At 51.3% G+C, this 27,707-nt stretch overlaps 1 protein-coding gene across 1 annotated transcript; it reads right to left on the bottom strand.

The window, feature by feature from the left end:
• Nucleotides 1–3,750: 3,750 nt before the first annotated feature.
• On the bottom strand, nucleotides 3,751–26,928 carry COL6A1 (collagen type VI alpha 1 chain). Its single transcript, XM_058840187.1, has 36 exons — nucleotides 26,910–26,928; nucleotides 26,559–26,802; nucleotides 25,684–25,813; nucleotides 23,858–24,058; nucleotides 23,410–23,569; nucleotides 23,153–23,275; nucleotides 23,041–23,061; nucleotides 22,848–22,868; nucleotides 22,706–22,750; nucleotides 22,367–22,420; nucleotides 21,564–21,608; nucleotides 21,433–21,459; nucleotides 21,139–21,165; nucleotides 21,003–21,047; nucleotides 20,726–20,779; nucleotides 20,123–20,185; nucleotides 19,564–19,626; nucleotides 19,349–19,402; nucleotides 19,232–19,267; nucleotides 19,013–19,075; nucleotides 17,041–17,103; nucleotides 13,364–13,426; nucleotides 12,628–12,690; nucleotides 12,469–12,519; nucleotides 12,349–12,384; nucleotides 11,694–11,756; nucleotides 11,186–11,251; nucleotides 10,788–10,823; nucleotides 10,660–10,696; nucleotides 9,917–9,925; nucleotides 8,939–9,072; nucleotides 7,781–7,890; nucleotides 7,325–7,508; nucleotides 6,949–7,123; nucleotides 6,553–6,582; nucleotides 3,751–5,807 (listed from the first exon to the last, which is right to left on the bottom strand). Exons 2-36 carry the CDS (start codon nucleotides 26,665–26,667, stop codon nucleotides 5,197–5,199), a joined length of 3,072 nt encoding a protein of 1,023 aa, XP_058696170.1. The 5' UTR covers nucleotides 26,668–26,802; nucleotides 26,910–26,928; the 3' UTR covers nucleotides 3,751–5,196.
• Between the last annotated feature and the right edge of the window lie 779 nt (nucleotides 26,929–27,707).

Below are 27,707 nucleotides of genomic sequence, written 5' to 3'. Positions count from 1 at the left end.
TCAGCTTCAAAAATTATTTGCTGCTGGCTGGTGGAAGTTTGAGGATAATTCCAGCTGCATTCTACTGATCCACATGTAAAACAGAGGTTGCCTTCCTCAAAGGTTGTTTCAAAGCTGCCTGTGCACAGACAATTTGTGACTTAATCCCTTCCCGGTCTCCAGGACAACTGTGCAAAACAATTTGTCTTGAGGGTTTTCTTGTCAGAAGTCTAGTTTGGGTTTTTTATCTGCTCCATGGAATGGCTTTGCCATATCCCAATACCACCTTTATGACAGGTAGAGGTCTCAATACTAAGGAGCAAGCCTTTGGACTTTCTACCATAGCCTGGCCTTGTTGTGCTCCTGCAGGCCTCTGACACCTAAAACAAGAATTGAGTGTCAGATCATAAGAGAAAAAAGAAAACACAAGTAAGACACATCAGCTGATAAATAACTCCACAAGAAAAGGAGAAACATGATCTCTGTGTGGGGTAAAACATACCATAAAAGTAGAAAATGGGCTTAATGACCTCCTCATGCCTTAGTCTTGGTGACAAAAGAAATCTGAGTTTGATGAGGCAGCATCTTTTATGTGGCCACTAGATTATGGAGAAAAAAAAATGTTCTTAGGCAGAGGCTGAATTCTGTGGCTTTACCAAGACTGCTACAGCTTTGTGCAGTCAAATCAGATGACAATGTAATGGTAGATGGCCCTCAAAGTTTCTTGCATGGTTTTTCCCCTCTAGGAAACTCATCTCAAGAAACAGTTTATCTCCCAAGACCTTTAGAAGCATCCAGAAAAAAGAAGAGTTATTTACACCCCATCCCTTGAAGTGTTAAAAGGCTGGATCGGGCTTGGAGCAACCTGGTCGAGTAGGAGGTGTCCTTGCCCACAGCAGGGGTTTGGAACAAAATAATTTCTAGGATCCTTTCCAACCCAAACTATCCTATGATTCTGTGATTCTGTAAAGTGCCTTAACCAAAAGTGAAGGGGAAAAAAAACCCAACTCTCCAGATGTACGTGGTAAAGGGTAGGAAGGGTCTGCTTTACCTCCAGCTTCTGCTATTTCTTTCCATTTTCCCTTTTTAATATATTGCCATCAAGAAAAGACACCCCAGCTGCATTCTTGTCTGGTTCAGAAGCTTGGATGTTGAACGCCAACGTTTTCACAGGAATGACAAAGATGAGAAATGTTTCCTGCTGGTGTCTGCAGAGATGGATGGGAGCAGGAGTGCTGCTGTGCTGAAGCTTTGAGCAGGTAGAAGGACTGCAGCAATACTTTGGGGGGGAATAAGTTATTCCATGCATTCCCAGCCCTCAGCAGAAGGGCTGTGTTACTGCCACAGCGTGCTCCTGGGAGCACCTCTGCAGTTTCCATGTGTGACAGGGATGCCCACACATGTAAGAAACTAAAAGAAACAAAAAATAAAAGGAAATACAAATTAAGCAGTGTCCCTTACTGTGCTCAGAAGTACATCTCACCTTCCTGGTGAGGCCCACCTGCCTGCAGTCCCCCTCCTGCCATACATCCTTCATCATCTCTGCTGGACAAAAATACACTTTCCACGGAAAATCATAGAAAACAGACACTGTGGATCCAGCCTGAACTCCCTATAAACAATGAGAAGAAATTTATGAGGGGCAAGACCCTGGTAGAGCATCTATGTTTGCCTGTAGGCTTAGCTATGGACAACCAGGAAAGGCACTGTCAAGTATATAAAAAATTGTCAAATTAAAGTCTTCTCAGCCTCACCAGACCATAACAACCTATTTAGTCCCATTATTACATAGATCCCTAAAATCTAAGTGACCTAATATTGGATGGGAATTTGCAAAAACTAAAATTTTTCCCCCACCAGTCTCCCAGAGGTGCACCATGCTTTGGTGATACTCCTTCATCCCATGCAATATTATGGGAGGCCATCAGCTCCCTAAATCCTTTACCTATAGAGAGAGGATGATGATGATTTGTGTGCTGCGGGCAGAGAGGGAATGATCTTCCTCTATGGCCTTGAGTTTGCTGAGAATTAATTCTGTGTGTCAACCCCATATTTCCGCATTTCGTAATAGGTTACAGCCTTTCCTCTACTGTTTGTCCACGATTCTTTCTCGGGAAAAACCATGAAGTTGAACCAAATAATGCATACCTTAAACTAAAGCATGCTTGGGAATATGAGCTAAAGCAAGCCCCAAAACACAGAGGAGCAGAAGGCATTTGAACACTCAGTGATTTGGCTGTCACAGCTAGGAGAGGCAAGGCAATGGATCTCTGCTCCTTGGGAAAGCCGTAGGCACAGGAAAGGCCCATAAATACGCAGTTCAAAATCATCCCAGAGCAGCTGGGTATGTCTTTTAGGAGTCCAACCACGCCAGTAAAACGGTCTCAGCAATCCTTCCTCAGCCATCACCTTCCCATGAAGGGCTGTGAATCAGTGCTGCCTCAAATGAGGAGCATTTAGTCAGAAGAAAACAGAGAAATGTGGCCCAGATTCTGTTGCTGTTACATAAACCCCCTCAGCAAACATCTGGAGAACATCTGAAGTTTAACAAAGCAGGCCCGCAGGCAGAGGCATTTTTGACCTTCCCTGTAATGGAAGCACAAAAATTGTGCCTAAAAAGAGAGGAGTAATATTACCAGAAATGGAACACAAAGTAAGCCCAGCATATTGGGGCCAGCTTTGTCCCAGACACCTGACAGGGATTCCACAGTCCTACCTCAGCAGTGCACAAGAGTGGGGAAAGACAAGGAAACAGTGCTAAACACAAGGTGCTGGGCACTTCTGAAAAATTCCTGCTTTTCCTGGGAAAGCCGCTTGCCACCCAGTTCTGGTTAAAATTGTGTTTCTTCTGGACAAATTGCAATTTAAAAGGAGAATTTAATTTTTTTTCTCTAAATGACATGGGAAATGATGGGCAAATCTGACAAACACTCCAGAACTGAGGCTCAGAATCTGACATTTTTTGCTGGATTGTGATCTTTTGCTTTCTGCAGAGGGAAAATGCTAAGGCATGGTTAAGAGTGGAGGGGGAAATGAACAGAAGCAGGAAAGATCCCTCTTTCTACCTACCCTTTTTAGTAAAAAGCTCTAAACCAGAGCCAAGATAGGGAGGTCTTTCCCCGGGTGTTTTTTGCATCCCTGCATTGGATATGGCCCAGGTGGGATGTGAGGGGGAACATACAGCAGGGGGTGGGCAGAAGCCCCTTTTTCCCACCCCTTTCTGCTGGCAGAAGCCCATCCTATGGGCTGGGCATCCCTAGCCACAAATGTGTTGCCCAAGGGCTTGTCCCTATCATGTTCCTCCATGATTGACTCATGCCAAGGATTGTGGCAAGCCATTAATAAGTACTTCTTCTGCTGTAACAAAAAGCACCTTTCTTAGGGCAAATGTGAAGGCATTTTTTCCTGACTTTCCATGGAGACGAGAGCAGAAGATCTGACACAAACAGCTGCCACCCAAAGAGCTGTACCAGAGCTGCTCCTCAGACTTTCCAGCTGTGAATGAGGTGCCCCCAGCGCCGCAGGGACCCCAACAAGTATCTCCACAGAGATGCAGGCAGCATGACTAAGAGGAGGACAATGTCCTGTTGAATGCCCCCACTGTCTGGGGAACAAGTGACTTTTCATGAATCCACAGTGAAAAGCTGCGACAAGCTCCAGGATTGTCACAGAGGTGTGGGGCCTAGGAGGTTCCCTGAGAACCTTCTAGAGCACTCTTAGGATGTAAAACTGAGATCTGGGAAGAAGTCAAGTTGGACAAACACCCAAGGAGACTGTGGAAAACAATTTATTTGACAAAATTCCAAAGTGGACAATTTTAGTAAAACACAGGCATAAAATAAAACTAACTGGTACAATGGAGTTTTGGATACAAAATAAAGAGTTTGGGGTGCCGATACCTGGCAGTCGCTGTTGGTTTCTCTGAAGTGCATGAATTCATAGCAAGAGCACCAATGGAAGCACTGAAACAAAATCTCACCACATTTTCTGTGTGGTCCTGGAAACAACTGTGTAAACACCAAGGGCCCACATCACCCTCATAAGTGATAGCACCTTTGTCAATGTATCTGTAGACTGTGAGTCACAGACCCTGGGAGATGATGGAAGCCTTTCCCTTGACTTCACTGGGCTGAGGATGAGGCCTTAATTCAATACATAGTGCAGTTAGTGGGTTTCCCTAGAGCCCAGGTGCCTAACTCCTAGGTGGTCCTATAGAAACAATACTCCAAGAGAGCTTGTTGGGAATAAGTCAGCTCAGCTTTTTTAAAATTAAAATAAAAATAGAAAATAAAAAAAATCCCACTAACTGGGCTCAGAGAGATTTTCCAGAATGGAGCTTGAACCATAAAACAAGTTATCAGGTTATTAATGAGGTTCCTGGTTTCACTGTAGGACCATGAGATCAGTAAGTGGAGTGCAGTTATGTAGCTTCTTTTAGGGTTTCCACCCTACCCAAAGGCTGCTGCTCATCTTTCCTTTGGTCGGTGTCCAGCCTCCCTGCCCTGAATGGGAGTGTCAGTGCCAAGGGATGCTCCACCACCCAACTCTACCCCAGCCCTGGGAAATGAGTGTCCCATCCCCTGGCCCTGGAGGCCAGAGATGCTTGCACACAGCTTGGATAGTGCAGTCTAGCCCTCCCTCCTCCCCAGGCATGGGACATATGAACCAAACTTGACCACTGTGACAACGATCCCCTCTTAAAGCTTGCTGAAGTGTGAATATTTCACTTGAAGCACAGCATTAAGTTAGGATCATTGTAAGCTGGGCAACTGCACATCTCTGTGTGAAAGAGAGAAGGAAATGAACAACATAAAAAAAAAATAGCTAAAAAGAGCATAATCAGCCTTAAGAGACCAGGCTAGATCTTAGTGGTACAAAAGTCCTCATCCTGATTCCTTCCTGGCAATAACACAGTAGGATGAGGCTGGTATTTGTATTCTGATGGCTTATTGATAAGTGTGCTTGTGTTTTCCTGTTGTGGGGAGGGAGGGCAGTCGTGGGCAGTGAGGGAACTTGAGACTAACAACAGAGACAGAGATGACAAAGCAGAAGGAGAAGGGAGGGGACAGCCAGGCTGTGGCACTTAGTTATCTGCGTAGATGTAAATTCCTCAGGTTGATCAAGAATACCATTAATTTTTTTTTTTTTGCTTTGTTGGTTTTCCTTTTTAGGTGAGACAGAAGCAGCTATGACTTTGGCAGAAACCCACCCAGACGCTCAGTCAACAGCTATCTTCCTGGAGACAGTTTGGTAGAAGACACCACGCAGCAGAGAGGTGTAGTCAGGCACACGGAAAAGGTGCCGCTCCCCGTAAGCCACGTCGTAATCTGTGCTCTTCCCTGTGACCAGGACACGGATGTTTGGCTCGTTGGCTTGGCTGCCCACTGCCAGCACATATATCTCAATATCAGCCTTCTGTGCATCCTGCACAGCCCTCTCAATGGCCCTGGCAGTGATCCCTTGAGAGTGTCCATCAGAAAACACCAGTACCCTCTTCTTGGCTGCAGCGCGGGCGGAGCGCCGGTACAGCTCTGTGATGAACTGCAGAGCAGAGTTCACGTCTGTGGCATCGTTCATGAACTCCATGTTGTCGATGGCCTTGGCAATGACTGTGTAGTTGTACTGGAACTGAGCTTCCACTTTCTGCTGATTCCGGCCGCTGTACTGCACCACCGAGATGCGCACAGAGTCGTCGGTGGGCTTGCTGGCCTCCAGGAACCGCTCTGCCAGCCGCTTCACAAACTTCTTGGTGGTCTCAAAGTTTTTGCTCCCCACACTGGTGGAGCTGTCCACCAGCAGTGTGATGTCTGCTGGCCCAGTGAAGGTGACTGCAAGGGGAAAGGTCCAGAGCTTGTTACACTTCGGCTCTTCCATGGAAAGCCGATGAAGTCACTGGCTGTCTCACAGGCTTCCTGCCTTGTCAGACTCGGGAAATCTCCACTCATACTAGCTTTCTTTTCCCTGTCCCAGTGCTGTCTTACACTTGTCCTCTCACCCATTCATTCCTTCTTTTATTTAGTTTAGGATAGGCTGTAGGTGTTTATTTGGCTGAGATAATCTAGTGACGCTTGTTTAAATACAGTGTCTCTCCTTGCATGTCTGGGGAATCACTTCATCCTCCTCACCTCCCTTCTTTCCATGGAAATTCTGAGGACTGAATTTGCCTCTGACTTGGAGGTGTACTCCATTAAAACTCTCCCTGTACTCACTTCTCAAGCACCTTTCTCCAATATCCCTGCCGTGGAGCTGATTTTGCTTGTGCTTCTGCTGCTAGATAGTGGAAGTATGTAATGAGGTCAGTTCCTAAACCTGGGAGGGTCACATTCTTTCACAGTGTCCTCTCTAGGTTTGAGATGCCAGAGAAAAAACCACCTGAGCTTTTCCCCAGCTGCTTTGGGCTGGTGTGTGTGAGAGACCCTGAGAGTGTCTGACAGATTTTGCTTACCTCTCCAGCCCAGGAACCTCCCCATTGCAAGAGGTGCCCAAGCTGTGCATCCCCACAAACACAAACTCCCACTTCCCCCATCACAGCACCCACAGCCCCTCAGTGTGGCATGAGGAGTCAATACTCACTTGGGCAGGTGTAGTCGGGACACTTTTTCTCTGTTAAGAAAACAAGAGAGATTAATGTCACCAGCTCGCCCAGGAAAAACAATTGTCCCAGAGAACCACAAGAAGGGACAGAAGTTCACCTGCAAAAGGTGAACACTCACCTTTGCCACCTGTGCAAATGCTATAAATGTGCATGAAAAATGGTGTGGACAGACACATCCTGCAACAGGTGAGGATGGGGACCAGACCACAAAGTATTCTGAGATATGAGATGCCCTTGTCCCTTACTTAACTAAATTTCATCTCTATTCTCTTCCCTCACACCTGCTTAAGAGTGTGACTGGGGGGACACAAGGGAGGGTATTCTGCATTCCTTGCCACCTTTTCTATTGCCTCCAGCCACCACCTTTCACCCACCTTGGCAGACGTACGAGGTGATGTTCTGCAAGAAGGTGTCATCCAGGAGCTCAGCATAGTTGTCCCTTTGAATGGACAGTCCCGGCCTGGTTGGTCTGCTTAAACATGCGATGTCATTCAAGTGATCTGGATTTGGAGGGTTCCGGAAAATGTCACCAATCCCAAGGGAAACCACCTGTGGGGAAGTTCAAGTCCATCACTGGATGCATTAATTATCTAATGCATTTATAACTGCACATGCCTGCCACTTTGTGAAGGTGCTTCTAGCGACACCCATGTCCTCTGCCCTAGCCTTGTATAGCAAGGACATGGAGATACCCTGAGAGCCTGCACTGTGCTGCACAGCTTCTGCATGGCAGGTCCCCTGTGCCCTTACCGGGGTGACATCGCACAGGGAGTTGAGCGGGGTGGGGTCCCGCAGGGTGTCAGAGCGCCCGTCTGTGATGACGATGGCTACGCGCTTGTCGGATGTGAACCTCTGCAGCAGGTTGTCCTTGGTGAACTGCAGAGCCTCCCCAGTGTAGGTGCCCCCAGCAATCCACTGCAAGTTCTTGACTGCCCTGCAAGGACAGACACCAGTGAGCCTGCCAGCCCTGCCCATGGCTACTGGAGGAGCCAGAACATGGCTTGTGACCAGGGAGACACCCCTGCATGGGGATTTGGGTGGAAAACTGGTGAGCTCCTTAGTTTAGCTTCAGCACCATTTATGATGCCACCAGCCGCTACCTTCCACTAAAGGACATTTAGATCATTACAGCTGCAGGAGCTGCTGGCCTGGAGATAGAGGATGGGGAGTGAGTAGGTGTCCCTGTGTCAGACCCCACAGACTCACTGCTTGAGCGCCCCGATGTTGTCAATGTTGGCATCCCCCATGGCCACCAGTTCTTGTGTGTTGTCATGGCTGTACTGCACAACGCCCACACGGGACTCCCCAGCTTCAAACTGTGGGACAGAACAGAAACCAATTAGGGGCAGATACTTCAGGGGAGCCCAGAGGCTCAGAATCCTGTTAACGGTTTTTCCTGAATGCCTTCTGATATTTCTCTTCTGTCTTATTCTAGGCAGGCAGAGCCTTGCCAGGAATGGAAGCACATTGGGACCAATTAGGCAAGACAGTAAGTGAAAGGAGACCCAAACCTAGATCTCACAGCTCACTGGTCTCAACAGCAGCCACTGGACTCTCAGGTACATGGTATAGTTCTTGGGATTGTCCTGTGGGCAGAGTCAGGAGCTGGACTTGATCCTTGCGTTCCTTCCAACTCAGGGGATTCTATGGTTCCATGAGAAGATCTGTTTTCAAGACCTCTGGTTTTCTTCCAACACAGTGATTTTGCTACCCAGCTCTACCCCTTCTGCTTATTACTGGTTCTTTGCCATCCAAAAAGCCCTATGTATGCCCCCCACACAAGTATTCAACAACAGATTATGTGCTTTAGATGTAGTTGGTTATACCTTCAGGAAAGTCTGGATTCCCAACAGCCCTTCAAATCACAGAGGCAAATAAGATATACATCAGGCTACAACAGAGGAGTGAGGCAGGAGAGCAAGCATTTGTGTCCCTCTTCAGACTGAAAGACTTACAGGGGACAAGATTGCTGGGTTTGGGTTGCAAGGGTCATTTTTAGTAGAGTGCTTAACTGGCGACCTAAATCCAAGTTCGGGGGCTGGACATCAGAAACCTCCAAGACACTCCAGACACCTGAAATGCTCATCAGGACAAGGGAGAGACTGAGACACTGAATGCTCGAAGAGCCATCTGCTCTGGGATGTGAAGGAAACAGTCTCTTTGCCCCAGAAGAGTGAAACGTCTATTTCTTGACAACAAACTGCTGTCTAACCTCCGTCACTTTATGAATTTGGGAAGACCCACCCCCAGCTTGAAGCCAAGCCTGGTGGAGGCTTTTTGGAGTGGAGGGTCCTCTCCTCTTGCTTGCAGTGAAAAATAAGTGAGTGCATACAAGGATATCACAGGACTCAGTGGAAATGTCACCTTGACTCGCTCATCCTTGCTCAGGCGGTCGATGACTTTGATGATAAAGTCCTTGGCAATCTGGAAGTTCTGCAGGCCAATGCTCTCCGAGCTGTCCAAAACAAACAGGAGGTCGACGGGGCCACAGGTGCACTCTGGAGCAAGGCACAGGAAAGGAGGGACATGTTTTGCAGGGAGGCATTTCCAAAGGGAGCAGCTGATGCCTGCTGCAGCCCTGCCCAGCTGGATGCCTATGCCCCATCCACCCCCAAAGCGCAGTGTAAGTCAATGCAGAAAAATAGCCGCATAGGAGACTTGATAGCCAGTTTACAAATTTTTCCAGGTGCATTTGCTCCCTAATAAGACATGGGCATTTTCAGGCTGTGAGTACCCTTAAACCACCCAGTAATTATTCCATAACCCATTTCCTCATAAGCCTTCTCACTTCTTCCATTTACCCAGCCCAGCAGGACAGAGGTGACACTGGTGGGCTGGAAGAGGCTGACTCAGCTTGCTCTCTTCTTTCTCATAGCTGGAGAACATCATGTGCCCTTGGCTCTCCCTTCAACTTTGCCGTTCCCTTTCTGGACTGCAAACCCAACCTATCACAGCAGCATCAGGGAATAAAACCCAGCACATTCCTCTGCTGACCAGCACAGGATTTGGAAGGAAGAGGAGAGCTAAATCCACAGTGTGTCCAGAACAGACATCCCAACTGCAACATCCAACTGCAAAAAGGGTGGAAAAAATTCACCCTGCTAGCACAGGGCACCCCAACAACTGTTTTCAAATTGCAGGACTCAGCCACATCAGCTTCTAATCTGTGGCACCCTCAGGGATTGCTTCCTGCCCTCCTCTGCCTGGCTCATGCCTGGTTCTCCCTTACAGGCTCTCACTACATCTCCATAGCAGAAGGCAATGAGCAGGGAAAGGGAGGGGTGCAAAGAAGGAGAAGGACTAGCAAATGTTTGCAGAGCAACTTTGCCAAGTAATACTCACCACAGCAAGCTAGAGGAAAAAGGAGAGAAAGAGAGAATATTAAAATGCTTGACAAAAGGGCTTTTCACACCCTAATGTAGACTGCAGGTTTGTGTCTCTACAAACAGACACCTTGTCTGGACAATCCAAGCTCATGGAGGCTTCTCTCCCACTTGAAATACCCAGATTTTCTCCCATTTCAGGTTGTGATGCCCTGAACTGGAGCACCACACAAAGCAGAGATCTGTTTCTGCACATGCTGATGTGTTCTTAAATCAAAATCAAAGCTAAGTAAATCACCAGAGTATAGAGCTCAAAGTCAGTTCCCCAAGTACCCTGTGTCCTTCCATCACTTCATTACTGGCCGTGGGCCAGAAATCCTCTGTAAAACATATGTGCTGCTTCTCTCCATGGCAGGACACCCCAAAACAGGCCCAGGAGGTAATATTAGACCATGACACTTAGTAAAAAAAAAAAATATTGCAAAATGGCCACTCAAGGATTTTACACAACTTTGCTCATGTTTTTCCTGTACAGAACCACAGACAAACCAGTCTGCATCATGTACAAATGAGATGCAGTTGTATGAGCTACTCTAGAGATGGAGCTGGAGGTCCCTGGATCAAGGGGACTTAATTGTGGCTCATGAAAGAGGAGAGATGCCCATGGATGGCATTCCCCTGCCTGGGGACAGGGAAAAGTCAGCTGTCTCTTGCTTAGCAAGGCACTGAGCAGGGTGGGAGGAGAGCTACAGGAATACTCACAGCACATCTTCATGATGATGTCCAAGATTTCACATTCCTGAAAACAGAGGAAAATAAATGTCTGATTAACAGCAAAAGCAATGCACAGAGCAGGCCAGCAAGCAGCAACCCAATCCTGTCCCACTTACATCTGGTCCTGGAGGCCCTGTGGGTCCTGGTGGTCCCTGTCAGATAGAAGCACAGAGGAATTACAGGAACAGTCAGTTCTGTCTGTGGCGTACTCTAATGATACCTTGCCAAGCAATGCAGAGTTGTGAAAAGCCTCTTGGCTTTCACAGTTGCTGGCCCCTGCACTAGGCTTGGAGCAGGGACATCTGCTTGTTTGCATGATGGCCTGGTGCTGCACGGAGGTGGAAGGAGGAGATCCACTTCCACATGTGCCATGTACACCCAGGTGGGAAGGTGGCAAGCACACACAATGTGTGTGCATGGCTGGGTGTTGCTCCCAGAGCACCCAGAGCATGAAGGGATGGAGGGACGGATGAAGGGATGTATGCCACTGGGGCCAACCCAGGTCCTTACTTACCGGGGGACCTTCACGTCCCCTGTGGCCCTTTGCTCCTTTGATGCCACTGGGCCCAGGGGTCAGGTTCTGGAATGAAAATTAAACCAAAACTCATAAATCTGTGTGAGTCGGGGCGGCACCTTTCCCTCCAGATGTCTGATGAGCCCTGCTTCACCACTAAAGTGTAATCTGAGGTTGCTGTATGAGGACTTGGAAGGGACACTGGGGAAATCTCCCTCCATGGGGCAGTAATAAAGCTCAGATCACAAGTGCCATCATCATCAGTGCCACCTGGAAGCATACACAGCCTTGCAGAGGTGATGCCCATCTCATCTGAACAAATGTGGAGGTTTGCCAGCTGTCAGACACAAAATGAACACCTGGAGGGAGCTCCTCTTGCTATCCATCAGTCACTGCTCAGAGGCAAAAGGCAAAAGATAAAGTCTGATAGGCTCTGGCCCATCATTGCCCAAGGCTCCTGCACTGTGCTCAGAGGAAAAGAGGATCCAGCATTGCACGGGTTACTCACATCGTTGCCAGGGTCACCAGCTTCCCCTTCATCACCTTTAGGTCCAACATAGCCTTTTGTTCCCTGAAAAACAGTATGGATGAGACTGCTGTGTGACTGGCTGTTGTTAGTGCGGTGAAGTTGGTGCTGGTGTGTGGTGACCCTGGGAAAGCTGGCTTGGGACAGGGGTGGAGAATAGCACACAAGCTCCCCAGCAGCAGATTTCAGTGCTCTTGGTGAAGAGAACTTCTTAGGTGGCTTTCACTGCTACAGAATCACAGAATTGTTTAGGTTGGAAAAAACATCTAAGATTGAATCCAACCATTAACCCAGCACTAAATCAAGCCCCTAGCACAGAGTCATCCAGCTCCCCTTGGTGACACTCCCAACCCCAATCTCTGGCTCTAGGACTGCTTCAGAGAGCACCCAGCCCAAGCTGCTGCCCTTAGGTGCTACAGCCACAGCACTAGAAGCATCCACTGCAGGGAGAGGGGAGAAGAGAGAAAAGAGGATTTTGGAGGACCAGGCTGCTTCAGGGAGCCCATTCCACCATGCAGCTGGTGGAGAAGCTCCAAGTGCCAAACCACCACCAAGGGCAAATCCTGTGTGGAAGAGGAAGCAGCACACTTACGCTAATTATTTGACTCACTTATTATTACGTTAATAATTAACTCACGTTAATGCCAGGGTTGCCTCTGTCTCCTGGCTGCCCCTGGGGATGGAGAAAAGGAAGTGTGTTAGGTTGGACAAGTAGACGTAATGGTATTATAGTTTGAAGGCAGCACAGAAAACTTACTGGGGCACCTGTGAATCCAATTGTGCCATTCCCAGGAGGACCATCCTCCCCCTGCAAAAGAAGGCAGACATAGATGAGATAAAGAAATGAAGACCCCTCAGATAGCATGGCAGCAGGATGCTGGTCTTCTCAGTGTATCTCCCCAGCAGCACCACTCACCCTTTCTCCCATCAGCCCAGTGTCCCCAGGCAACCCAGGTGCTCCAGGCAATCCCTTTGGGCCCTGGAAGGGGTAGAAGAAGGAGTCAAGCATTGCACAACATCATCTGAGCTGGGAAAACAATTACTTCTGAGCAACATGAGCCCACCATGGAGGTGTTCTGCTTATACAAGAGCAATGTGAGGATTTAGATTAAATGGCAGAAATAATTTCTTTACTCAGAGGCTGGGGAGGGCATGGCACAGGTTGCCCAGACAGGCTATGGCTGCCCCATCTCTAGAAGTGTTCCAGGCCAGGTTGGGCCAGGTTGGACAGGGCTTGGAGCAATCTGGGACAGGAAAAGGATGAGCTTTAATGTCTGTCCAAATCCAAACTGTTCTAGGATTTCTATGAAAGCCAACAGCTGTGCTTGGCTTCCATTTGCTCCCTTTCCTGCGAATCAAATCTGCTGGCAGATTCAGGTGGCTGCCCTCAGAGAGCATCTTCCCCATGACAGAAGTTGTGTGGTTTGTCATGTGGCTATAACTTCTCTGAGAAATGACCTGTGGGGGGTGGGGGAAAAGGACCCATGGAAACACCTGGATGTGTCTGCCAGGAAGCCAGTACTGGAGTCTGTAGCGATAGGTTCAATAGGGTTCCAGTATCCACAGGATTTGGGGAATGCCCTAAGGGGCAGCACCTGCTGCTTGTCCCTGCATCCCCTCCCTGCAGAAGGCGATGATGAAGCAGCACTGACCTCACTGCCGGGGGGGCCGTCATCTCCCCTGTAGCCTTTGGGTCCTGGGGGTCCGGGCTCACCCTAGAGAAACACAGAGAGCTCTCTCAAAGGGGTTTTCTCTTGCTGCCGCTGCTGCCCTGAGGGACTGGTCACTTTGTTTCGTGATTCGATGGGTAGAGCCACCCATTGGTGAGTCAGCTCCACCTTGAACAGCCCCAGAAAGGACCTATAGATGAGGGTTAATACTCATCTATAGATGACTAGGGGACGTGCTTCAGAAGCTGTGCCTGGCTCCTCCTTTTCCTCCTTCCACCCTGGTGCCATTTTCTCTGCAAAGCCCACTGAGAGGTAGATCCCGTCTGAACATAACCAAACCCAAAAGTTTTCTGGGCCAAGGTGTGACGCCGCAGGTATGGACTGAGTATCATGTGCTTTCAGTGGCAGCCAAGACCCCCAAAGCAATCCCTCTCATTCAGAGCTCCTCTCAGTAACAGAGGACCTAGTGGGAAGAGGACCAGGGAGGATGGGCTGATGCTTTCCAGCATCAAAGCACAAGCTGTGTGGCACAGTGGCACCTCATCGGCTGTGACAGAGGTGCCCCTGGAGGACGGTTCTTGGTGCAAGCACATCACCCTGAAGGTGACACAAACCTCCCGTGCCTCACAGCTTGGACACATCTGGGTCACAGCCAGGGTGGCTCTGGGGAGTTTCTGTCCTCAAGAGGCTGCAGAGCCCTGTCAGCGTGTGCTGGAACAGACCAAAGCTGTCATGCTTCCACATCTCATCTGGGCAACAGCTGCTCACTCCGCCAGCTGTGGGGCTGGCCAGAGACAGCATGAAACAGGAGAGGGGACAGCAGAAGGGTTCTTTTCTCTGATAGCTCCACAGACACCCAAGGGAGCCCCTCCACCTTCTGCTCAGTGCCCACAGCCCTTTGCAGGGTTTGCTTTCTGGAAGGTGGGATATGGTGTTGGACAATGACTGGGTAGTGATGCTCTGGCATCACATCAAATGTTCAGGCATCATTTCGCGTGCAATTAGGTGTGCAGCCAGTCCCCCGTATATGCTGTACGCACCCTTCTTCCAAGGAAAGGTGTCCTTGTGGGTCCAGAAATCTTAAAATCACACAGTGCAGAGCTCCAAACAGCTCTGAGGCATGTGACCTTATTTCTGCACAAAAGCCCAAAAGAGAGAAATCTTGGAAGGAAGGACAGGAACTTGTGATCCTTCACGCCAGCCAAAGCTGGAGCCACGGCACCCTTGGCTCACACTTGGCTCACTCTCATCTTCACTGCAGCAGCACAGTGGAAATCCCTCATGGCCTCAGAGTAGTTCATGATGGATGACACAGGATTTTAGGTGAGGATATCTTGTCCAGTACTTCTCTGGGTGCAACAAGGACCTAACAGAAGGGATAGGCACTATAGCCAGGAATAGAGAAGGGCTACCAGACCTGTCCACGAGGCTCAGGGAAAGAGCGGGCTGGCCTTTAGCTTCTCTCAGATAGAAGCAGGATGAAAGGGAGTCACAGATTAGTGGGGGCACTTTCCCCTTGCCAAGACGAAGCGCACTCCAAGGTCCAGAGCTTGCAGATAATACGGCTTGAAAAATACTTGTGTTTGCCAAGGTCCCACTCTTACCCAAACCTAATTATGCATTTATTTTTAATTCAGCCTAACACAAGCATTCTTCTTCAGCTCATGGAAAAATCATACTCACTTTGCAACTGCTTTTCAAATCTCCCTGGAATGGTGGAAGTGCTGGGACAGCCTCTGGCCTAGGGAGGCACCGGAGCTGCTTTTGTAATGCTTCCCTCTCTGACAGAGGTTTGACTCAAGTTTAGTGGTGGGGAGGGAAAACTCATGCCCCACAGGCTCAGTGACAGCAGGGAGAGACCATTCTTTTCCTTTCTCCCCAACAGGAATAGCTGGCTGGAAGCAGGGTCTATCCCAGGCTGGCTCCCCACCATGCTTGCATCAAATTTCTGTCTTCTGCATGGTCTTTTTCCTCCTTTGAACCTGGAATGTGCCTCTGTCACACAGAGAGCAGCTCCATCCCCAGCCTCTTTGCTGGCACCAGCCTGCAGCACTGATCAGTGGATCATTACATGCGCACATCCAAAGAGCTGCCTTCCCACCAGGGCCACCTCCTAAAAAGACACCTGAGCAAGCTGGATGCTGCCACACTCTCTTTGGTTGCAGCAGGATCTCAGCTCCACTTCAGGATCTGGGCAATATCAGAGCAGTAGGACCTAGACAATCCTCCTGTGGGGATTTGGTGCTCTTCACTAGCCTAAGGCAGGTTCAAGGGAAACCCAGCTCCAGGCAAGCATAAGCATGGCCTCTCTCCAGGCTGTGGCACAGTGCAGGTCTCATGTGGGAGTCACCCATGCTGGGGACAATATGAATGCAACAGCCACCCCTTCATGGCTGTTCTGCACTCCAGTTCTTCTCCAAGGGCTCTTCAACACCTGGCCAAGCAGAAAGGAGTTTAAAAACTGTCTTGTATTTGTCTGCACGCTGGCCCCCATGCTTCACCTCTTACGGGAGTCCTGCTGTGCCAGTGTGGGAGTGTTTATCTTGATATGTTCCTTTATCTTGGGATCCACCAAAACTCCGATGGTGTAGGTAGAGGGGGAGTTGTTCTACAGAGCCCAATCCAAAGGTGATGTCAAAGTGTGATTGCTCAGGTGCAAAGATCCTGTTGGCCATTACAATTAGTGCCATGGCCATGAGGGATTGACCCAGCAACACCTCCAGACCCCAAGTTATCAGCTGGGAAGAAGGAGCCTTCAGCTGTGCAGGCAACAGAAGCCTTCTTCAGGCTGGAGGTTGTCGCCCTAAAAATTAAACCTTCTGATAATGTTTTCATAGTTTTAGTTACTTTCCCATGAAAGTCTTATAAACATAAGTTGTTTTTCACATTTCTTCTAAGAAACACACTTTGATGGACATTTCTCATGACCAGTGTGCTTGGGAAGGTGGCAACTTAATTATCCAATCCCTGGTCATTGTCGAGAATCTATAAATACTGGAGTCAGAGAATGAAGGCACAGGTTTTTGTTCTGACACTGAGAGTGTTCGTGTGAATCATTTCGTGTCCTTTAGTGACAGGAGGTGGCCAACCCTGCTCCCCAGCAAGTCCATGCGGTCCGAGATCTGTTCCTTGAGGCACACAAGGCACAGGCAGACCCCAGAGCAGGAGGGCCATGCCTTGCAGTCAGCAGACTTGAGGAACACTGTCTCTGGGAGAGGCTGTCTCTGCAGGATGCCAAAGGTGTTAGGGACACTGCTGGAGGCCATGTCAGGATATCCTCACCAACACAAGATGTCTCACTGACACCCCTGACTGAGGTGAGCAGCTTCTGGACCCAGGCCTGAACATTTTGTGCATGGCTGCAGCTTGCACTTGCCAGTTTCCAGTTTTGTCAGATGTGTTGACATGTTTCCATGGGACTGGGAAATGGTGTGCAGGTCATTCTGCCATAGCCCAGCAGCCAAGTCTCCATTATTTTGGCCCTGTTCATACCCTGGGTTCTCATAGAAATCCCCGCCTTTCTTCACCAGCTTTACTTACTGGAAGATGCTGCGAAGTCAGCCCAAGATGCTGTGGCATCAGTTAAACCCCCTATCCCACTCTCTGTGGTGTCTCAACCACTTCCATCTGGGATCCAGAAAGTTAAACCAAGCTCTTACCTGGTCGCCAGGTGGTCCAAGGGGTCCTTCCCGCCCTTGGTCACCAGGTGGTCCGGGCTCTCCCTGAAATCACACACAGAGGGCATGAGAAGCACAAAGAGGAGCAGGTGTAAGTGCAAAGGGACCTGTGAGCAGTGGGGAGCAGTGGTACAGCACCCACAGTGGGATGGAAATGTAGTCATCCAAACAGGCAGGGGTTTGAGGCAGATTCAGGAATTGAGTAGGGAACTGTCAGAGGTGGAGGGAGATAAAGACAGGCTAGTGTGGCCACCTTTAATCCAAGACAGCCCTAAAAGGCAGGTCTTGTGAAGCTTGCATCCAGGTGACATTTTCCAGCCCATTTTGTGCCAGAAAAGCAAAAGTGTGGAGAGATTCATCTGCAGATACGCAGACCTGGCCCAGGAGCCAAACCAGTCACACTGCACCCATGGCTGCTCTTCTAGAGCAGCTCCTGCCCTGGGAAGTCTGCATGGAGAGGAGCACCACTTCCTGGATAGCTGCATCCTTCCTCCAGCCTGCCATCCTTATGGAGCTAAGGGGATTTCCATGGGAATGAGCCACAAATGAAGAGAGAGACACCCTCACCTCTCACTGCCAATGTTCTCCCCTCTCCTTTGCTAATACTTTGCTAACCCTGAACCAGGGCTGTTTGCAGAGAACTGGCAGCCCAGGAGGGTACAGAAAACAAACCTAAGTCTCAGTAGTTTTGCACCCCAAGAGTTCCAGTAGAAGGAAATATCCCACAGACATGGCTCAATTCCCTTTCACTGAACAGCCTTCTACCAATCCAGCATTTGCATCCCAACAGGGCAGTGTGCCTGCCAAACTCAGGCTTGCTCTGCAGCACCCTCCCCATCCAGACCCATGGCCAGGAATGAGCAAGTCAGGGAGGCAGAGAAGAGGGGAATTTGAGGGAAGTGGATGAGAGGTTGGTGACCTAAAGCTGTTGTTTGCAACCTAGAAGCGTCCAGATGCATAAGCCAAACAGCAGATATAAAGCACAACTTCCAAATGGCCCCGAGATGTTCCTGGCGAGATTACACAGCCTCGTGCTTGGACTCTTTGGAAGGAAGTAGCCCACTGTCTGCTGAACAATTTAACTTCACGATACTGGCATGCTTCCATCTCCCGCACATCTGCCCCACACACCCCATGTGGCAGCTCTGACACTCCCTGAGCAGTAAACAGGAAATGGGAGGCTGCCAGAAGCCCCCTGCCAGAGCTGCCCCCTCCTCAGTGCAAACCTCTGCCCCCCTCCAAGCTGGTGCTGGGCTCTGGCTGTTCTCACTGCAGGGACAGGGGATGAGTGGTGCAACAGTGGATGGGGATATGGGATGCTGCTCTGGAATGCCCTGGCTCCCACCACCCCCACCCCGCACAGAGCACTCATTGCCCCTCCCTGTGATGTGCGGCATGGCTGTCGCTTGCCACGTTTGTCCTGATCTGCTAAGAGTTCCTGCCTGTCCCTCCCATGCTCATGCTTGATGACTCACCCCAGCAGGCTGGAAACATACTTTCCTAGTGACTCCCACTCAAAAGGGGAGGGAAGAGTGTTCCCACTTCATCCACTCATGCTGCCCTGTTGTTGACTGTACCTGTGCCCTCCTGCCCGAGCCACTGGTAGCCCACGCAGCCCCTAAGCACCCAGAGGAGGACACCTTGATTCTTTCTTCTCCATTAACTAGTTTTCCAGCTGTGAAGAAGGAACTGACAGCTGTTCACCTGCTCTTGGCTTGCTGGGCATGCTCTCCTCTGGATTTTGGCTGTTTGGTGATTACCTGCCAGCATAAAGGGGCAATTTCTGGGGAACAACAGCAGGTCCCTCCCAAACTGGCAAGTCAAGGCACTGAGCTTGCCTGCTAGCCCACAGGCTGGTGGAGTTAGCCACTGGACACCTATTCCCAGCCCCTGGCTTCCAAGCATCACCCCACTTGCAAGCAGATGCTGAAGGCTGCCCTGTGGGTGCAGTTACCAGCTCTCCTCTTGGCCCGCGATCACCCGGTGAGCCTGGGGGTCCTCTCTCTCCATTGCTGCCCTGCAAAGAGAGGGTAGCATCACAAAGTCAGGGCCTGCTCCCTGCAGGGCAAGCCCCTCCCTCACTGCCCACCTCTGAGTAGGCTCAGCCCCAGGCCCCATTCTCCTCTGCCAGAGGGTACTAGCCCCTGCCCTGGGCAGAGGCATTCCCACTTACCCGTTCTCCAGGAGGACCATCCTCACCTAGAGCACCCTGTGGAGAAATGAGAAGGGTGGTCAGGGGCTGGGGATGGCCAGTAAGCGCACACAGGGGTACCACAGGTGGACAACTCACCTCATCACCAGTCTCTCCTGCTGGTCCAGGCTCACCCTGGTTCCCAGGAGCACCCTGCAAGGCACAGGGATGCAAATGAGAAGTCAGACAGTTTGGGAGCAAAGCCCTGCACACTTGAAGAGCTTTGGGCAAGCTCTGCTTCAAAGCCCAGGCTGGAGCAGGAGTCCTCTCACAGAGAGCAGAGGATGTTCACACAAGGGTGCTTCTTCACCCACCTTCTCTCCAGGGTTGCCAGGAATCCCCTGTCGGCCAGGCTTTCCGTCATTCCCGGGCTCCCCCTGCACAAGAACACAAGGCACCATCAAGACTGCATCCAGCAGTGGATTTCAGCTCCCACACCACAGAGGCTGTTAGGAGCCCCAGTCCACCCCAAGCTTCTTTCTGGGTTGTGGTGTCTCCCCATCCTAGCAGTTCCCTCCCTACTCCACTCCCAGTGAAAGCCACCTTTTCACAGCACTCCCCTGATATCTCAGGGATCCTTTGTACCAGGCTTGTGGGCACCCACAAACCTTAGGCACACTGTGGGTTATGGGAGCCATCCTCTAGTGAAGAAGCCAGGTTGGACAGGGCTTGGAGCAACCTGGTCTAGTGGAAGGTGTCCCTGCCCGTGGCAGGGGGTGGTATGAGGTGGACTTTAAGGTCCCTTCTCATCCAAACCATTCTGATTCTGTGATATGCTTTCCCCAAACAGTGCAAGGAATTTCCACCTCTTCCTCCTGCAGAAGAGGGGTCCCAGCATCCCTCCTCTGTGTGAGGATGGGCACAGCAGCTCACCTTTGCTCCCTTGGGTCCAAAAGCACCAGGATCTCCCTTCGGTCCAGGTGGGCCTTGAGCTCCCTGTTGAAATTAAAGGCAGCATCAGTGAAACCTGAACTGGTGACACCATCTGCAGGAAACTGGACATGGACTGAGCATCCCAGCAGCCTGGCAGGTGGCCGTTGGGATGGACAGGAGGGACATGGCCAGAAGGGACTCCTACACCATGGAGCCATGCAAGCAATGCTGCACCCACATTGCTGAAACACTTCCGAAGCTCAGAGGAAAATGGCAGAAAAGGTGCTTTTGGGCTGCTGTAGCTGTGCTGTAGCTGCAGTGACACCCATGCCACCACTAGTGTGTCATCCCGGGAGCATGGAAAAAACAGGGAAACTGGGGAAATGCAGTGTCAGGATAACGTTTTCCAGAGCTGCATCCCAGGCAGCCCCAGGGCAACTGGGGACAGCTTCCACGCAAGGACTAGGTGGACTGCCTCAAGGTCAGCCCCAAGGTGCCATGCTTGGGATAAACATCACAGATTTCCAAGCAATTCCCTATTTCCACACACCATCATGGCAGAGCTGTTCACTTGCATGCAAGGGGCACCCACAGGGTACCTACATCGAATCCAGGTGATCCCTTGCAGCCAGGTAATCCGGGGTATCCAGCTTCACCCTGTCAGGCAGCCAAAGCAGGGGTCTCCAATGAGTGACACTCATGGGAAGACCCCATCCATCATCCCAGAGCCCTGGAAGAGACATTCCAGCCCCATCCCTGGCTGGCAGATGGATGGCCCTGCAGGAAGGGAATTCCACTGCCCCACAGGCTTCATCCCCAGACCCCACAATGGTTTTGGAGGGGCAAAAGCCTAGCAAAGTGCCCCGGAGCAGAGATTTACCTTCATGCCATCAATGCCATCGATTCCACGTCTGCCTTTCTCACCCTGAAACAGAGTACAAGGACCATGAAGTGATTCCCAAATTCCCAACACCTCCCAAACATCAAAGAAAAATGGTGCAAAAGCAGAGTCTGACCTTGGCTCCTTTGGCACCTCTTGAGCCCTGCAGAGGGAAGGAGAGAGGTGTCAGATGTCCACTGAGACCAGATCCATTCCCCCACCTCAGTACAGTCCCCACACCAGCTCAGTCTGAGGGTGCAGGCATTCACCACTCCTTTGCACACTGCTGGATCCCCACTCCTGGATCAGGCAGTGCCAGCAGGAGGGGTGGATGTGGGGGCACAGAGCAGACCCCAAGACCATGGAGCTGCAGGGCCAGTCCATGCATAGGGACACAGGGATCTCCCCCAAACATCCTTGCTGTCCTCACCTTTTCTCCTCGGCTTCCTTTGTCACCCTAGAGAGGAAAGGAGAAAGGGAAATGGCAGAATGAGAACACTTGCTGCACAAAGCCTGTGGCCTACCTCTGAACCACATCTTTAGGCCTGTAGCCCCACATACCTTCATTCCTTGGTAGCCAACAGGTCCCATGTCTCCTGGCCTGCCCTAGGGGACAGAAGCACAGTCTTACAGCAGCAGATACAGTCGCCACCATGGGACAGCATCCCCCCAGACTCTTGATACAGGGCTCAGCTGCCATTCTCTCACACAGGAGTCTCTCCCACAACTCTGCTCCCTGTTTTCCTGGTCTGGGAGCGCGAGGTTGTTGTGGAGGGCCAAGAGGATCTGCCTTCAACTCCACCATCTTCAGCTCTTCAGGGAGGTGAGGGAAACTGGGTGCTTGGGGACATGTCATTGGGGATGTAAGGCAAGGGCAGAAAACCCTTGGGAAGGAAAAATGCACGGCATGGGGTTTCCAATTTAGGAATACACAAGATGGGTAACTGCACACTCATGTGTGTGGGAGAAATGTGCCTCCCAAAAATAAGTGTCTAGTAAAATAAAAGAGAGAGGAGAAGGAGGAGGAGGAGGAGGGAAATAGTTTCCTCATGCTCTCAGGTTATTTACCAAAGGTTTCCATGTAACACTGCTGTGCTTGTTGTGTCAAAGGATGCGGGAGGGAGCCCAGAGTCCACCCCTGGGCTGGCACACATGAGTCAGAGATGTGTCCTGCAGGAGGGACAGCTATTTTGGGTGAGGAACAAGGAAGCCTTGTAGCAAGAGGAGGAGCCACCCCACTGCACAGCATGACTGCACAGCCCATGGAAACAGGGTGATGCTGGTGAAGATGTGCCTGAGAGGTCTGGCCAGAAGCAGCCAAAAAACAGCCCCAGTACAGTCACGAGGGCTGGTCCTTCACTTACTGGGTCTCCAGCCTCTCCTTTCTGGCCGGGAAGACCTGGCTTGCCTCGTTCTCCCTGCAATACAGGACAGAAACACAGTTAGTTCATCATCCCCAGGAACAGAACGATGACCTGTTGAAAGAAGAGCAGGGAGGATGGGAGCAGAAATGCTCCATGGATACAGGGAGCAGATGGTGCTGGCCACATGGGAGCATGGTGTGGGTGCACACCCCACAGGTGACCTTGGAGGCCTTTTGCAACCTTCATGGTTCTATGATAATGATTCCAGATCTCTGAGCATCCCCAGCGAGCCCATCCCACTGCCCCAGTCCCACAGCATAGCCACAACCACTCCCTCACCTCATGGCCACGGTCACCAGGAGGTCCGAGGGGCCCTCGGGGAGGCTGTAGGAGAGAGATTTGGGTTAGACCAGCCTGAGACACAGCCTGGGACCACAGAGATAAGACAAAAGGGGACAGGGCTCTCAAAAGCCTGACTCACCTGGCACTCAAAGGAACAGCACTGCACAGAGGGAAGGAGGAAACAGCATTAGAGGAGGGGGCAGCAGCAGGGGCATGCTGCATCCTGCTTGGGGAGGGCTTCCCAGGCTGACAGGGGTTGCTGCAGGGCAGGGCTGTTCCACCAAGCCCCACTCACCCACAGGTGACAGGCTCGGTCTCAGGGGGACACTCACCGATTGCTCTGTGTTGAGTTTCTGCAAGACAAGAAAGCAAAGGGAAGGGGTTTGAGAGGGACAGGGGGGCCTGGGGAAGGGGCAGCCTGGGGAGGGGATGAGCAGTGCTCACAATCATGTCTATGATGGTGTTGATGGTCTCCTCCACATCGATCTCCCGGGTGGGCTTCAGGCTGGTGGCAGTGAAGTTGCGGCGGTAGGCGTGGTCTGTGGCGATGATGTTCAGCCGCTGGTCCTGGGGGTGGGAAGGGCAGAATGAGACCTGCGGGCACCTGTGCAGGCTCTGAGTGCCCCTCCTTTATCACACTGAGGCTCTCATGGTCCCACTGAGGACCCCTGCTAGGAGCATCCCTCCTGTGTGGTTCCTACCAAGTGGTTGGGGGAGATGGCAACAGAAAACACTTTGATCCCCAGGAGTTTGGCTTCGTTGGCAGCATCATCCAGGCCTCCACAGGGCTCCTTGTAACCTTCCAAGGGATGTCCATCAGTCACCACGATCAGGTATTTATTCTCCTTGTGATGGGACCCACTGGAAGGGTTTAAACACAGGATTTAATGTTGAAAGGCATTAGCCAGAGAGGAGTGGTTTGGACACCTGGGGACACGTGTCCCAGACAGTGCCCCAGCCTGTGGTCAGGTTATGCCTCATCCCAGCAGAGCTGGAGCAACTTGCCACCCCTGTCTTCACGCTGTGACCTCTCTTTTCAGTCTGCAGACAGCTCTGCACAATGCACAGGGACGTCCCAACCCAGAAGCTTCCACCCTACACCCACCAGAGCCACACCACCCCCACCCCACCGCGGCCTCGCTGCCTGACCCAATGAGCAGCTCCTCAATGCCGCGCTTTATGGCACAGTCGGTGTAGGTGCCCTTCCCGATGTAGTTGATGGTCGACACGCGGTTCTTCAGCTCGGTCTGCCCGCTGGGCATTGGCGTGAGGCTCTTGATGAGCACCACCTCATCACTGTAGTGCAGCGCTCCCGCGTTCCACACCAGGTTGCGGTCGCAGCGGTAGTACCTGCATGGACACACCAGGACATGGGGTTTGCTTTGCTCACACCAGCACAGGAAATGCAAATCCTCTGCAGAACAGGGATTTGCCAGGGCTCCCTGCTCTCCTGCAAAGCTGGGATATGCTTCCCATGCAAAGCACAGCATGGGACCCCAGGGCAGCTTGTCCCATGGGTGGAAGAGCAAAGTGATGCAGTGGGTGGGCATCTGTAGGGATCAAATAGCTTGGCAAAGAGGCTTCTGAAAGAGGTGCCAGGGACTGGAGCGGGGCAGGAAGGGCTGAGCCAGACAGCCAGGTGTGTGTGTGTGCGCGCATGTGTGCAAGGCAGGTAACCACTGAAATGCTCTGCAAAGAGGTTTTCCATTGCCAGTGTTAAAATCAGAGAGGGATGCCTCTCTTGGAAGGATGCTCTGACCTGGGGAAGGATGAGTGTGTGTGTTGCAGCCCTGTCCTGTGCACTCATACACCCAGCACCTGTGACTTCCTGGGACAGAGGCATCACCTATGCTTTGGCCACTGCCCCCAAAAAAAAGTGTTTTCAGGATATGGGGACCAATCCCAAAGGAATATGATTTATTTTCTCAGTAAGCGGGGGCCAGTCCCAAAGGAGTGGTGTTGCACATCTTCTCCCTGCCCAGCAGGAGCTGTCCCAAAGCCACCTGAGCCTTGTCCACTGCTGTTCCCTCCATCCCACTGCAGGACTGAGCCCAGGGCCTTGCAAAGGGGAGAGAGACGCTGCACTGATGGAGGCCTGGCATGTTGTTCCCAAGCACAAGGCTCCTGGTCGCTCAAGGCCCCGTGAGACAACTCTCCTTCCTGGGCAATGGACAGGTGAGCTGTTAACCCCCTCCTGCCCATCCTGAGATAGGACATTGCCCTTCCAGCTGGTGCAGCACTAGGACATCCCCACAGTGCCACCAGAACACATTTCTCATTGCCCTGAGGATCTCAGTGAGACCCACGTACCTCCAGGACTTGTGGTGCTCCTGTGCATCCCTGGATCTCCTGCCTGAAATCAAGCCCATCACCACCCCCTCTGGGATCCTGAAGTTTTGGTCCTCCTGGGCATCCCTGGGTGGCCTCCCATTAGGAAAGCCAGGGTTAGACTGGGGTTGGTGGCTGCGGAGGTGGGTGAGGAGAAGGCAGATAAAGACCTGGGGAATGGGGTGGGTAAGGGGCACGCAAAGCTGGGGTGCACCAGTGGCAACAGAGGGTTTGCTCTGCAGGGTGCCTGTGAGTGCTGGGTTTAATCCCAGAGGTGTCCTGCTGCCAGCCATGCAGCTGGCTGGTTCTAGGCCCGAGTACAGAGTACCAAGTACTGCCTTGGCACTGCACAGTAACCACACAGCCACCCGGAGGTGGTGGGGTCGGGCTACCATGTCAGCCACTCCAGCAATTCCTGTCTTTCCCGAAGGTGGGTGCAAGCAGCCCTGGTAGAGCGACTGCTGTCAGCACAGACAGAGCCAAAACAGACCAGCCAAGAACCTGGAGAGGGAGGAGAGGCTCCCCTCCCCAGCATCCCTGCTTTCCTTCTTTCTTTCTGTGGACAGACACGCCAGGGGAACTCAGTATCCTGCCCAGCAGCAGGTTTCATCCCCAAAGCAGCCCAGATAAACCCTCGGGGGATATACCTCTGGGTCAGTTTATCAATGAACCGGTTGGTGAAATCTTTCACTTGGGTAACCAGGTCCCCAAAGGGCTTCACCCTCAGGGCAACACTCTCTGAGGTGTCCAGGACGAAGAACAGGTCCACAGGGCAGTCTGGGAAGAAGTGGAGAGGCAGGAATTGGCATGCGGTCCTGCTGCATCACCTCCCCCTCCCAGGCTTCCCGCACTGCCCGCCCCATTTTCCTCCTAGCAGGCTTCTGGGTTCGGGGCTAAGGGGAATGTTTTCACATCCTAAGCCCCTGGCATCAAGAGTAAGCAAGATCACTTTTTCTCAAAACATAATTTTGTGGCATCTAACACTTTCCTGTACTTTCTTCCTTGTTTCCATTCAAAGGATATCTTTGCAAGACCTATACTACTTACTATACCAAATAACATGCAGCTGCAGGAACCACTCAAAAAAAAAAAAAAAAAAAAAAAAAAAGAAACCATTTTAGCAATCAATGCAATAAGAAAGTAAAAATTTTCTGACACTTCCTGACAAAAATATAATTTTAAGAAAGAGTACTAACATAAACTTCCCTTAAGAGCCAGCATCCCACTCAAAATAGTTCAGAAAGCTGGACTGGTAGGCGCTGTTATCCCCCTCTCCTGCATTCCATTGCTACTGGTAACTCTTGACCCGACAGAGCCAAGGAAAAAGAGCCGAAAACCACAAAAGTGGGTACTTCTTGCAGATCCTCTCTAATCCTTCACTGCACTCCTCAGCAAGCCCAAACGTCCTGACAACTCTGCGGTGTGTCAGCAGCAGAGGCATGCATCCCGGAGGAAAACAGCAGTCGGGCTTCTCTGCTGATCCCGGGAAGGAAAAGCACCCTGGAAAGCATTCCAGCCTTACCTTCTGCACTTGAGACTTGGGTGATGATTTCTGGGCGCTGAGCACATGAGCCCCCCCACAGGAAGCCGGCTGGGAGCAGCAGAGTGAGCAGAAAGTCTCGCAGCCTCATATTTCTTGGTTCAGATTACCATCGAGCTGAATCCAAGGAAAAAAGCAGAGAAGGAGAACCCAGCAGCTGAGCGAGGCCACGGTCCGGAGGCAGGAGTCGCTGAAGATTTTTTTTTTACCGCTTTCCCCTTGGTTTCTGTGGGAGGAAGACTTAAGGGTGAGGAGGAGACTTCTCCAGCCTGACGGAGGGAGGGATCAGGGGGTGTCAGCTGTGAGTCAAACTTAGGAAGCATTTCTCCTTACCCTTTTTATGTATGTCACTGTACCTGCAATGGCAGCCTGGCCACCAGTGGCCAGGACCTCCACAAGCCTCTCAGGGAGCCCTGGATCAGGCAGCGTCCAGCCTTGGGGCTCAGCCTGCTCAACAGCGGGGCTTGGGGCTCCTGCCAGCACTTTTCTCTCAGCTCCTGGGCCAAGAAAGCTGCAACAGGGGGACAGACATTCCCATCACATCCCAACCTGTACAAGAGCTGGCCTGAGTTCTGCCAGGGGAGTCCCCACTGTGCGGCACAGCTGAACCTGGCCCAGGCATGGGGGCACCATGGAGGCACAGCATTTTTGGAGAAACGCTTTCTTCCCTGACTTTCAGGGCTTTCTGCTCAAGCCAGTCAGGAGCAGGAGAGGCTTATTCCTGAGGAGGAACCCCCAGGGGCACCCCAGAGTAGGAACAGCCCTTCTCCCCAGGGCCACGCTCAGAGCAGGGAGTTAGGAACGCATCAAAGCTGTCAAGGCCAGGAGGTAGATGCAGGAGCACAACTCCTTAGGGATATCTGGAGATGAGCATCTTCCCACTCTGTAAGATGGCAGGAGAGCCTGAGGACCTCTACGGCAAGGCACCCCAAGGTGGTATCTACTATCTACTCTTTATGGCCAGAGCTGGAGACAGTGCTGGAGAAGTCCCAGGTCCTGTCAAACCCCCCATCACAGTGGGAACATTATTTGCTATGGAGGGTTGGGGGAAGAGGTGAAATACCTTAGGGCTGACTCCAGTACAGCTACAGCTGTAACTTGCTCCCAAAAGCACAGGAGGGCACCAAAAGC

This window comes from Poecile atricapillus, chromosome 5 (assembly GCF_030490865.1).
Source record: "Poecile atricapillus isolate bPoeAtr1 chromosome 5, bPoeAtr1.hap1, whole genome shotgun sequence".
In the NCBI taxonomy this organism is placed as follows: Eukaryota; Metazoa; Chordata; class Aves; order Passeriformes; family Paridae; genus Poecile; species Poecile atricapillus.
The sequence above is the reverse complement of the archived record's forward strand: the minus strand, read 5'-3'. Positions and strand labels throughout refer to the sequence as shown.